This window comes from Crotalus tigris, unplaced genomic scaffold (assembly GCF_016545835.1).
Source record: "Crotalus tigris isolate CLP2741 ecotype Arizona unplaced genomic scaffold, ASM1654583v1 scf7180000017741.1442986301:2390832, whole genome shotgun sequence".
Classification (NCBI taxonomy): domain Eukaryota; kingdom Metazoa; phylum Chordata; class Lepidosauria; order Squamata; family Viperidae; genus Crotalus; species Crotalus tigris.
In genome coordinates, this window is record NW_024096608.1 from 1,610,472 (window position 1) to 1,622,879 (window position 12,408).

At 43.6% G+C, this 12,408-nt stretch overlaps 1 protein-coding gene across 9 annotated transcripts in view; it reads left to right on the forward strand.

The window, feature by feature from the left end:
• The window catches only part of TRPM1 (transient receptor potential cation channel subfamily M member 1), a 29,046-nt gene that overhangs the window by 14,328 nt on the left and 2,310 nt on the right, over positions 1 to 12,408 (forward strand). For 2 of the 9 annotated variants that reach the window (XM_039340115.1, XM_039340120.1), the window contains 14 exons: positions 132 to 182; positions 1,453 to 1,593; positions 1,862 to 1,891; positions 2,782 to 3,077; positions 3,361 to 3,589; positions 3,811 to 3,927; positions 4,368 to 4,499; positions 4,926 to 5,054; positions 5,385 to 5,636; positions 6,236 to 6,428; positions 7,463 to 7,483; positions 8,770 to 8,914; positions 10,821 to 11,023; positions 11,880 to 12,012. In XM_039340115.1, the coding sequence (XP_039196049.1) occupies positions 132 to 182; positions 1,453 to 1,593; positions 1,862 to 1,891; positions 2,782 to 3,077; positions 3,361 to 3,589; positions 3,811 to 3,927; positions 4,368 to 4,499; positions 4,926 to 5,054; positions 5,385 to 5,636; positions 6,236 to 6,428; positions 7,463 to 7,483; positions 8,770 to 8,914; positions 10,821 to 11,023; positions 11,880 to 12,012 (2,072 nt within the window). Of the gene's footprint in view, positions 1 to 131; positions 183 to 1,452; positions 1,594 to 1,861; positions 1,892 to 2,781; positions 3,078 to 3,360; positions 3,590 to 3,810; positions 3,928 to 4,367; positions 4,500 to 4,925; positions 5,055 to 5,384; positions 5,637 to 6,235; positions 6,429 to 7,462; positions 7,484 to 8,769; positions 8,915 to 9,608; positions 9,875 to 10,820; positions 11,024 to 11,879; positions 12,013 to 12,408 lie in introns of those variants that run through there. The other 7 variants (XM_039340116.1, XM_039340123.1, XM_039340118.1 and 4 more) reach the window with 7 other exon arrangements.

The following is a 12,408-nucleotide window of genomic DNA, read 5'->3' on the forward strand; positions in this document are numbered from 1 at the left end:
TCTTTTCTTGGGAACAGCAGATCCTGTCAACACCTTGATGTTCCTTGTTTAAGGATTAATGCCTTATATAAACTCTACAGAAATAACCCAATGTCATTGTTAAAGAAAAACATGGCATTTTGTTTTTTCAGAGACTTGGCCCACCAAACACTTTGCACATGATTGTGAGAGACGTGAAAAAAGTAAGCTAAAAAGCAAGGGGGTGGAGGAATGGAATCCCCAAAAATGTTTTCTACATTTATTTCAATTGTCCCCTCAAATCACATAAGTGTATGTTGCTCCTAAAAGGGTTTTTTTCCCTCGTAAAAGCAAGTTTAAAAATTGGTTTAGTTGTTTGAAAATATATATCTCTCAGAGGGTTGGATGCTGAAGGATTTAATAGGGCAATCAGCTATGGGCTGTGAAAAACAGGGGGCAGCAAAGAACACAGAAAACTAATGTTTTACTGCCATCTATTGGTCATCTAACTCGTTGCAACCCAGATTTGATCATCCTAGAAGTGTATTTGGAACTTTTTGGTGCTCCAAATAAGGAGGACAAAAAAAAACAGGGAAAGCAAGATAAAGGTCTATTATAGGAATAGAATGGAGCAAGTGAATCAAACTAAGATACTTCAGTTGTCAATGTCTTTAAAAACTCTTTTAAAAAATGGATTGGCAGTGACAACTTGCATGATTTGGACGGTTGGAAGGCGAACGCTCCCTTTGCATGTCTCTTAGCATTGCCTCATGTTTTCTTGGACAAGGCTCCATTGCTCGCGATTGAGCCCGAAAGGCTCCCCCAGGAAACAGGGAAGCATTGTGCTGAGATCAAAGCTCCAGGAAGTGGGCCAGATTTTGTTTGAAGTGTTCATAATTTTCAGCATAATGACCTCCAAGGTTATCCCACCTACTTGTTTAGCAAGTCTGGCCTTAAACAAGATTTGGATTGTTTGGTGCTGCTGGACAGATGTCAGTCCTCTTTGATGTCTTTGGGTCCTTCTCAGAAGCAGAAGCTCCAGAGAAGGACAAAAGATAATTTCATAAGTGTAAACGGAATTAACTTCCTTTAAATGTGAGAGGTGGGGAGTGGTGTCTGCTCCTAAATTGGAATGTCAGCATTGTTGTGTATTAGTCATTCCCATCCCTTGTTTTTGCTTCCATGTTTGCCTTATTTGGGGAAAGGGGTGTTTTCGAGTCAGCCTTGACTCTGGGCAACTGCCTGGACAAGTCCCTGCAGTTTTCTTGGCAAGGTTTCAGAAGCGGTTTGCCATTGTCTTCTTCCTAGGGCTGAGAGAGAGTGGCTGGCTGGGGAGTTCTGAGAGTCCACAGGTCTTAAAATTGCCAAGGCTGGACACCCCTATGCTAAACCCTGTCCTAGGGTCTTTCAGACTGCAACCTAATCAGGAACACCTTGTTTCCTGGCCTGCTTGATTAGCATCCTTCAACTAATCTCTTTTGATGAATTCTCTAGGGAAATCTACCCCCGGATTATCATATCAGCCTCATCGACATTGGCCTGGTGCTAGAATATCTCATGGGTGGGGCATATCGCTGCAACTATACACGGAAAAGTTTCCGGACCCTCTACAACAATCTCTTTGGACCAAAACGGGTAAAGCCAATAATTTTTTTTTGCAAAATATGCTTCACAGAATAATTATACCTGTTCTTCTCCTCTGCTCTGTTCTGTGTTTTAATCTCAGCCTCCGTGGGAGATAACAGTAAGAATACGGAGTCCTTATTCCATTCTGGGCAAACGGTTGTCCAATCTTCTCCTAAAAAACTTTTCTTTTCATTTCATTGAAAAATGTATTAGATTGCAACTGGAAAACGATTTCTTTAGAACTCATTTTGCTTTCTCTTTTTTCCTCAACGTGCAGCCTAAAGCTCTGAAGCTTCTAGGCATGGAGGTAAGTTCTTCTTCTATATGGGTGGAAATCCTGAAAAAATAAAATAAAGATTAAACATTTCAAGTTTTATTTTAAAAAGATCTTACTTTTGATGGCCATTTTAACCAGCAGGATCCCTGAGAGAGGCAGGCCTATTTCAGAATACAGCTGGAAGGGACCTTAGAGGTTTTGTAGTCCAACCCTCCATGCCCACTCTGTCCCTGTCCACAAATAACTGGAAAAGCATTGCAAATGTTGATTTTGGGGTTACAAATAAACTTTAGCAAACATGGAACCTGCAAACAACAAGGAAGGCCTGTAATTGAAAAAGGCTGAGGGAAGAAGATCCATTCAGGAAATCAAATGGAAGCCAAGATTTGTATCCGGCCCAGTTGCTTTGATCTAATGCAGTGTTTCTCAACCGTAGCAACTTTAAGATAGGTGGACTTCAACTCCCAGAATTCCCCAGCCAGCATTCATTGCCCTGCAAGATCGCACCCATGCTGGCTACTCTTGATGGGAGAGGAAACTATCGCATCTCAAGGTACCAGATGGCTAAGAAACCTATCAACATATTGGCCAGTTGTAGCATTGCACTCAGCTGCTTCCACATCCACAGCATGTGTAGGGAATTTGCGTTGATGAGTTGCACGCCATGTGTGTAAGACTATTCCCTTGTCTTTGAAATACCTGCAAGCATAACCAGTCAGCATGCTGGCATTTCCTGCCCTGTTCTGGAGATTTCTTGTGAAACTGTGTGGCCTTTTCCTTAATGCATGACATAATAAAGGCAGGCTAAGAATCTAGTCAATGAATGAATGGACCCATTACCCAGATCATTTGCAGAGTACGGCAGAAGACTGAGAATAACACAGCCAAGAGGTGATATCAACTCTGCTCCTTCTTCCTAGGATGATGACCCTCCCACCAAAGGGAAGAAGAAGAAAAAGAAAAAGAAGAAGGAAGAACACATTGACATCGATGTTGATGACCCAGAAGTCAGCCGTTTCCAGTATCCATTCCACGAGCTCATGGTTTGGGCGGTGTTGATGAAGAGACAAAAAATGGCCCTCTTTCTGTGGCAGCGTGGAGAAGAAGCCATGGCCAAAGCTCTGGTGGCCTGTAAACTCTACAAGGCCATGGCCCACGAGTCTATGGAGAGTGAGCTTGTGGATGACATATCCCAGGATATGGACAACAACTCCAAGTGAGTCAAAGGGCATGAGGGATTGGTGTGTAGGCAACATCAACCGTGTTGTCAGAAGGAGCAACAAATCCATCTTCTGCCCCCCTTTTGAAAAGTTGTAGATTTGTGTTTGTTGGTTGGTTGGATTGTGTGCAATTGGCTGCTTGGCTGGCTGGGGAATTCTGGGAGTTGAAATCCACACCTCTTCAAGTTGACAATATTGAGTAACACTGGTCTGGAAGCTGTTGGACAAGATAAGGGTTGATATCTCCTTGACTGGTTCCTGCTTTCTTGGTTTCTTCAGGGACTTTGGCCAGTTGGCTGTGGAGCTACTGGATCAGTCCTACAAGCATGATGAGCAGGTGGCCATGAAACTCTTGACCTATCAGTTGAAGAACTGGAGCAACTCTACTTGCCTGAAACTTGCAGTAGCAGCCAAACATCGGGACTTCATTGCACACACTTGCAGCCAAATGCTGTTGACTGACATGTGGATGGGAAGGTTGCATATGCGGAAAAACCCAGGTCTTCAGGTAGATGTAGATCATAAGTTCCTCCAGGGAGATTAGCTATAAGTAAATAAATCAGCCAGCTGCCTCCTCCCCAGTTTTTTGTTCACTTGAGCAGGAAGGGATGATGGGAATCAGAAGATCAACACAGTTGAAGAGTATCTAGCCAGGGAAAGTCAGCCTCAAGGCTCCCCTGAACATTAAATCCTATTTAATGACTTCCCACCCTCTTTTCCCCTACTCAGGTCATCATGGGGATCCTCCTCCCTCCCACCATCCTCTTCCTGGAATTCCGGACCAATGATGAGTATCAAACATCCAGTGAAAAAGAAGTTGGCAAAGAAAAGGAGGAGGATAATGCAGTGAGTCTTTCCTGCTGCAGAGTAAATTCAAGTCCAATCAAGGGTTGTAATTCAAGGATTACCTGCATTCCTTTCTTTAGAGTGACCCATCATGGATACAGTCATTCTTCCATCCATTAGTACATACTTTTGAACCAACAGGCTTTGTGAGAATTTCCAAACCTCGGCCTGGTGAGCTAGAGGTGAAACTTTATCCAAGAAAGTAGCCCAATATACCATAAAACAGAAGCATTCTGGGGCTTAGTGAAAGCCTGTTTGAAAAAAGAAAGAAAGAAAGAAAGAAAGAAAGAAAGAAAGAAAGAAAGAAAGAAAGAAAGAAAGAAAGAAAGAAAGAAAGAAAGGAAAGCCACCTAGCAATGAGATCTTCCCCCCCACTCTCTTTGTCAAGAATTGGGTGAAATTTTGGGGTGATGGGTTGCCTCGTTGTCCGTGTCTTCCAGGATGCCAATGCTGATGCTGCCTCTCGAAGAGGAGATGAAGAGGGTGGGAAGACTAAGCAGAAAAGTCTCCCCATCGGAACTAAGATCTGTGAATTCTATAATGCACCAATTGTGAAGTTCTGGTTTTACACAGTAAGTAAAAATATATCCATGCTGGTCTGAAAACGTGTGTAGTATGGGTTCAAGGAGATTCTCATTGGGATGTGAGGTTCTCCACTCTCTCTTTAATGAGGGTGGTCCTGATCTACTTCCTGAGGCTTCTAGAAGAGCTGGCTGGGGCACACAAGGCTGGGGTCAATGATCCTTCAGCAGCATCTGATATTTTGATAATTCTTGGTGATGGACTTCCTGGACTGTAATTTGGAGAAGGAAGCATCCTAGCACAGGGGACAGGTGGACTCCTGTCCATTGGAGCAGAGACGTCTTTTGAGCATGTGATTACATTAGATGTGCTCTGGGAGTCTCTTTTGAATCTAAATTCTGTGGTTCTTGGAGAAAGTGTTATTATGGTCCTCAGATAGGCCAGCAAAAACATGAGCTGCATGTTCCTACCCTCAGATATCCTACCTGGGCTACTTATTGCTGTTCAACTACATCATCTTGGTTCGGATGGAACGGTGGCCCTCTCTCCAGGAATGGATAGTCATCTCCTACATCTTGACTTTGGCTTTAGAGAAAGTCAGGGAGGTGAGTAAAGTTAGCACTGTGACGGATCCCCTAAAATCTTTAGCCTGGACAGGTGCCTGAAGTAAGAAGAACATTTCTACATAAGAAAACATCTGCATGTTTTTGCATCTTTCTGTCATGAACTGGTAGATCAGGAAATTAGGGCCTAAAGTTCAGGACAAACTTTGGAAGCAAAGAAGGAGCAAGGAGGAAACCAACTGACTCTGAGATCATTCCACCTTGAGATCATACACGGAAGCACAAAACTGAAATCCTCCTCCCGGTCCTCACTCTACCCTTTCCAATTGTGTCTTCCGTTCACCACCCACACCTGAATTGCTTTACTTTCAGATTCTGATGTCAGAACCAGGGAAACTAAGTCAGAAGGTCAAAGTGTGGCTGCAAGAATATTGGAACATCACTGATTTGGTGGCCATTTCTGTGTTTCTGATTGGAGCTATTCTTCGCCTGCAAAACCAGCCTTATATGGGTTACGGAAGAGTGATCTATTGTGTGGACATCATTTTCTGGTACATCCGTGTCCTGGACATCTTTGGTGTGAACAAATACCTGGGACCCTACGTCATGATGATTGGGAAGATGGTAGGTAAATGCAGTGGATCCCTGCCTCAGAGGACAATGGCAGGAAGAAAAAAACCCAGGCTGTGGGGTGCCTGAAAACAGAAAGAACCAAGAAACCAGTGGAAGGAGGGTGTCTCTAGCATCACCTGGTTGGGCAATTTGTCTCCTGTCATTACTCCCCTGGTCTGGCCATCCCAATCAATCAGGGTAAATCAAAGTCTCTGCCCATGCATTAAGCAGTTTCTTATGTCACAAATGAAGGCGAATATAAATGTGGCCATCTTCTGTGCCTAACATGAGGGCTAGGAAACTGCTTCTTTGTGTCATCATCGTGGAAAGATTATAACTGGGGAAAGATGATCATCTCTCTCATATGACAACAGAGCAGTCCTTCCCTTTGAAGGTCCCGTGGTGGGCTATCTTAATATAAAGTTCTTTAGTCAAACATCCAAAACTGATGTTCCTGCTCCCCTGGAAACCTTGTGAAGTCTACCTCTCTCTAGATGGCTCCTGAAGGGTTCCTTGAGACCAAAGCTTGAGGCTGTAAATGCTTCTCGTCCCGCTGATTCTGGACTCAGACTTCATCCCAGGTTGTTAACCCAAATTCTCCTTTCGGACAGATGATTGACATGCTATATTTTGTGGTCATCATGCTGGTGGTCCTGATGAGTTTTGGGGTGGCCCGCCAAGCCATCCTCCACCCCGATGAAGAGCCCTCCTGGAGATTGGCCCGTAACATCTTCTACATGCCCTACTGGATGATCTATGGAGAGGTCTTTGCTGATCAGATAGACCGTAAGAGCAGAATTCATAGTAAGATTCTGTTTCCTGTTTTCAGGCAGATGATCAGATTCAAAGGAATCCACATCCCCTTTTGAGTTTGGAACCTCTTCTTTCTTTGATGACATTCTTACCTTTGTCATTTTTCCCTGCCTGACTCATCATCTTGAGGAAATCCCATGCATTTTGTCCGGTTGGAAGGCAAAAAATTGTTCCTTTCAACCACATGGCCTCCATCCACTTTTTTGCCAGTGTATTCAGCAGTTTGTTGTCTTCTAGCCATTGTTCGAAGTTCAAAGCCTGAGTGATATGAACTTGCCACCAAAGGCCTACTTTGAAGAAGGAACATTTTTGGACTTCCTACAAAATGTCTCATTCCTTCTTTTCTGGATTTGGAAGTCACCTTTGCATTTTTTTTAATAGTAGAGTTGCTTAAAAAGACTCTTGTTGACATTTGGAAAATAATGGCATGACTGAATATTCTGGTCTTCTCATAAAGTTCTCCTTTTCATAAATCACAGTTCAGCTACCTGAGAAGGTCAAGGAAATAAACAGCAACTTTTTTAGCCGCTGTGGCTTTACGCATTGAGATCAATGGGTGTGATTAAAATTTTGCTTGCCTCTGGATGAGGACCCTCACAATTGTTTATTGGAAAGTTTGGTCTGCACACCCACAACATTTTTCTCCAGATTACAGCCTTCCCAGGATGGCCTTACAGTCTATTGTGTGTGATTCCCCAATGATGTTTTGTGCTTGTGTTGAGTGTTACCCCAGCCGTTTCTTGATCTCATGGAAATAGCTAAAATATTTGTACGATCATCTGCCTGCTGCCATGTGTAATATTTTAGAAAGACAAAGAGCAAAGGAAATTCCAGAGCATGAGAAAGCGATTGTTCCGGAGTCTTTTCTTGCCTGTTAAAATATTGGACAAGTTTATCTCTTTTTGGCAGCTGAAAAGTTTCATAATCTCAGCCGCATGCTTTCTTTTCCTTTCTTCCCTTTTCCTCTCTTTTTAATTCTGCTTCTCTTGCTTCTTTTCTTCCTTGCTTTCGCAATGCTGCCTTAGTCTATGCCATGGAGATTAATCGTAAGTTGATGAATGAATCAAAAGCCTCCCCCCCCCCCAGGCAGGAGATTCCTTCCTTTGCTTCATCAGGTGTTTTAGGGTGGAGTTCAACTCAGCTGTGTAACATCAGAACCCCCAAAGCTGCTTTCAATGGGCCTCTTAAACTTGTTTGGCTGCCAAAAACCCACAGCTTGCAAGCCTGCGCAGTGGTGGATAAGCAGCCGGTGAGAATTGAACTCGTTCTGTCTAAGCCAGGGGTTCTCAACCTTGGCAACTTTAAGACTTGTGGACTTCAATTCCCAGAATTCCTCAGCCAGCAAAGCTGGCTGAGGAATTCTGGGAGTTGAAGTCCACAAGTCTTAAAGTTGCCAAGGTTGAGAACCCCTGCTCTAAGCAGTGGATTGCACGAAATGCTGTTCTTGCATTTGGGTCGGTGACAGTAGCTCCTCCATCTGCTGCACCTTCTGTTCTCTTCGGCTGGCAGGGAGAGATGGGAACTCGGTGTTTCTCCACCATTGCAGATGCAAACTCTCTTCAACCATTTGAGCAGATGCTTCCTAGCCTCTTAGCTGCCCCTTAAAATCCACCTGCATTTCTCTCCCTCAAGGGGGGAAGCTGGCACCCACCCAGACTATGGAATCCCCATCAGGAAGCCTCGCAGTTTTGTGGGAGAAACTTCCACATAACTGTGACATTTGACGGTCACACTTCACTTGGGGCCCGAAGCCTCCATAATCATCCCCAAAGCTGCTTTTTCCAAAAGGCAACTGGACTTTCTCGTGTTTTTTTTTTTTTCTTTGCAAACGTTTCGCTTCTCATCCAAGAAGCTTCTTCAGATCTTTGGGTCTTCAGAACTGAAGAAGTTTCCTAGACGAGAAGCAAAACTTTTCAGAGAAAAAAAATGAAGAAAGTCCAGTTGCCTTTTGGGGGAAAAAAAGCAGCGTTGGGACAACTATGACCTGGAAAATTGTGAATCTCCATAGATGCCTCCATAATCATCCCCAAAGCTGCTTTTTCTAAAAGGCATCTGGACTTCCTTGGTTTTTTTTTTTTTTTTTTGCAAACATTTTGCTTCTCATTCAAGAAGTTTCTGAAGAACCGAAGAAGCTTCTTAGATGAGAAACAAAATGTTTTCAAAGAAAAAAACAAGGAAGTCCAGTTGCCTTTTGGGGAAAAAAAGCAGTTTTGGAACAACCAGGACCTGGAGAATAGAGACTCTCCATAGACGCCTCCATAATCCTGCTTCCCATTGCTACAGAAGTGTCTCTGTGCCACAGTTGTGAAGGCTAATCCAGTTTCCTTCCCAGCTCCTTGTGGGGACAACCTTTACGATGAGGACGGCAAGCGACTCCCCCCTTGTATCCCTGGGGCTTGGCTGACTCCTGCCATCATGGCTTGCTACCTGCTAGTTGCCAACATCCTCCTGGTCAACCTCTTGATTGCTGTCTTTAAGTGAGTATTTCATTTGCCTCCCCTTCTCCTTCCATCGAAAAGGTCTCCGGCATCAGACTTTGATCAGCAGGATCCGTGTTGCTCTTGACAAAAAACAGGATTCGTGCACACGAGTTGATGGACAGTAAAGTAACAAACATAACAGAAGAGATTGCACAGAAACCATAAGATGTGGCCATCAACGCCATTTATTTTGTATACTCACCAGAAAACAAGCAAGCTGTTAACTACAAGTAGTCCCCGACTTACAACGGTTCATTTAGTGACCGTTCAAAGTTACAACAGCACTGAAAAAAGTGACTTATGACCCTTTTTCACACTTATGACTATTACAGCATCCTCCATGGTCACGGGATCAAAATTCAGATGCTGGGTAACTGTTTCATATTTACAACGGTCGCAGCATCTGGGGGGGGTGTCACTTAACGATCATGTTACTAATTTAAAACCTGCAGTGATTCATTTAACAACTGTGGCAAGAAAGGTTGTAAAATGGGGCAAAACTCACTGAACAACTGTGTCACTTAGCAACAGAATTGTTGGGCTCAACTGTCATCGTAAGTTGAGGACTGCCTGTATTGCCAGATTGTGCAAGTTATTCTCTGTTTGTTCCCCATCACAACAGTGGTAGGCAGAGATTCATGTGATGGAGATTTACCTCCCACTAACATTCTGTCTCATCTGCTCTTTGCAGAAAACAAGAACTGAGATAACCACATTTCCAGCTCACATTTTTATCTTGCTCTGCCTGGGCACAAATGGAGAGACCTAGATATACATGTCTGTGCCCACTTTGGGTGTCGTGCTTTGAAATCAACAACAAGCCACTTTTTATTTCATTGCCTGCAGCTGTCTCCAATAGTTGAAAAGGGCAAGTGTTTGAAAAGGAATTGTGTGCCAGGCATCAGGAGAGAGACAGAGAGAGAGAGAGAGAGAAAGAAGAGAGAGAGAGAGAGAGAGAGAGAGAGAGAGAGAGAGAGAGAGAGAGAGAGAGATGGAGACAGACGGACAGAGAGAGAGACAGACAGAGAGACAGAGAAAGAAAGAAGAGGGAGAGAGATAGAGATATAGAAATGGGGGAGAGAGGGAGAGAGGGAGAGAGAGAGAGAAGCATTAGTTTGTAAATATCAACACAATGATGATTGTGTGCAGTCGGTAAATAAAATCAGCAGTCTAGAAATTGGGTCATGCAGTTGACTTACTCTTGCCTGTGCAAATCACACTGGAAAGGAGAGGAATAAGGCAGAGATCTGAAGACATCTCTCAACAAGCCCATGATAGTGTAAGACGATATTGTTACTCATTGCCGAATGTTCATCCATAGGAGATGGACTCATGCATTTCTGTGCCATCATGGGTTTTCCATTGGATTTCTGTAGGTAGGACATGTAGTATGGGCTTAATCTTGGAACTGTATGTGGGGAAAATCAGTGACATTCCAAAAATGTCTTCTGATGGGAGACAAGATGCTCCTCAAAGGCTAGCAGATAGTCCAAGAAGATGTGACTCAACATTGTCGACTCTAGACCAGTGTTTTTCAACCTTGGTCACTTCAAGATGAATGTACTTCAACTCCCAGGATCTGGATATAGAAGGTGCAACTCTAGTGACTATCAGAGATAGTGGACCTTATATCCCACAAGTGACTCATTGCTTCTATTAGCTGGTACTTTGTAAAACCTGCAGTGCTGCACACCAGGGAGGACATCAGATTGGGGAAAGCTGGACCAACCTAGAGCAGGGGTCTCTAAACTTGGCCACCAAGCTGGCAGGGAAATTCTGGGAGTTGAGGTCCACAGATCTTGAAGTGGCCAAGTCTGGAGAACCCTGCTCTAAACAAACCCTAGCTTCCTAGTAGAGAGAGCTGCAGTGACCTGCCTAAATGGTGGCATTGTGTCTCTTGCAGCAACACTTTCTTTGAAGTGAAATCCATCTCCAACCAAGTCTGGAAATTCCAGCGGTATCAGCTGATCATGACTTTCCACGACAGGCCTGTCCTCCCACCACCCATGATCATCTTCAGCCACCTTTACATCATCATAGTTCGCCTCTGCTGCCGCTGGAAGAAGCACAAAGAAGGGGACCAGGATGAACGTGATCGTGGGCTGAGTATGGGCAGAATGTTCTTTCCTAGTAGACACCTAAGCTCCAATCATTGGGGGTCCCTTTCTTGTCTGAAAAGTCCCTCAGGCAAGAAACAGAAAACCAGCAGAACAAGGAAGAGGTTGGGCTACAACCTTCTCCCATATGTTGCAAGGTTTTTTTTCATGACCTATAAACTGCAATCCATGAATGACCTAGAACCATAGAATGGCAAAGCTGGAAGAGATCACAGCATTCATCTAACTCTCTTCAATATGCAGGAAAGTCCATTAAACTACCTATGATCTGTTGGTTGCTAACATTCTCCTGGTTAATTTTTTTGAGAATGTTAAGACAAAACTGGGTACTACATTTAATGGATGGTTTCATGGAGTTTTTTTTTCCTGCACCTTGTTGAGGTTTGGCTGGATCTAGACAGTCCCCAGTCACTGCATGAGATTGTTTATGAGTAAATGTAGTCAAGATTGGGCTAGGAATATTCCAGAATGCTTTCCAGTAATTATTTTGACAGCCCAACTGTTGCATTATTGTTCTCACAGCAAGATGGCCAGTTGGATTTAGATTAATGGTATTTGATGATGTTCTCTACCATTGCTTTCCCCCAAAGTTTTAAATCGGTATCTCTAGCAAACCTGTTTCTGTTCCCTTTCCATGTTTCAGCCTGATGACAACAGAGCAGAGATGACACGAAATAGCAGCTTAAAAATCTGCCCTTCCATCTGTTCTTTTAAGTAGTGTGAAAATGCAGAGGGCAATTGTTGCTTCTTCAAAAACCATGCCCCTTGCTAGGTCATCCACGTTACACACCTGCCACAATAAAACAGTATGACCCAATAACTCTCTTTCTTTCTGTCCCTTTCAGAGCTGTTTCTAAGCGATGAAGAGTTGAAGAAACTGTACGAATTTGAGGAACAATGTGTGGAGGAATATTTTCAAGAAAAAGAAGATGAAGAGCAGTCCTCCAATGATGAACGCATTCGAGTTACTTCTGAGAGGTATCCAACTGGAATCGGCCCTTTTCCCCAGGAAGCAAAAGAAAATACTGGCTAGAAACATTTTGGTATTTTTCTCCTGGAAATGCCATTTCTGCATCCACTTATCTTACAGCGGTTGAAAGTTAAAGGTCTTGGCTTCTAGATCTCACCCAGGTTAAACTTGAGAACCAACTGAGAATTATCTTCCAGGATTAACTTCTGAGTCCTCCAGTTAAAACTGGAAAAGGGGATAACTTTTCCTAGTTATATTTCTTGTCCACTGAAAGTCATGGAAACTGTTGCCTTTCACGAACCCAAGGTTCTTCCTTAAGGGAGTCCAACTGACTGATTCATGCTTCTTTGTGTTTTAATGCCTTCATACTTGGCCATACTTCCATCCTTTATTTCAACCCCCCC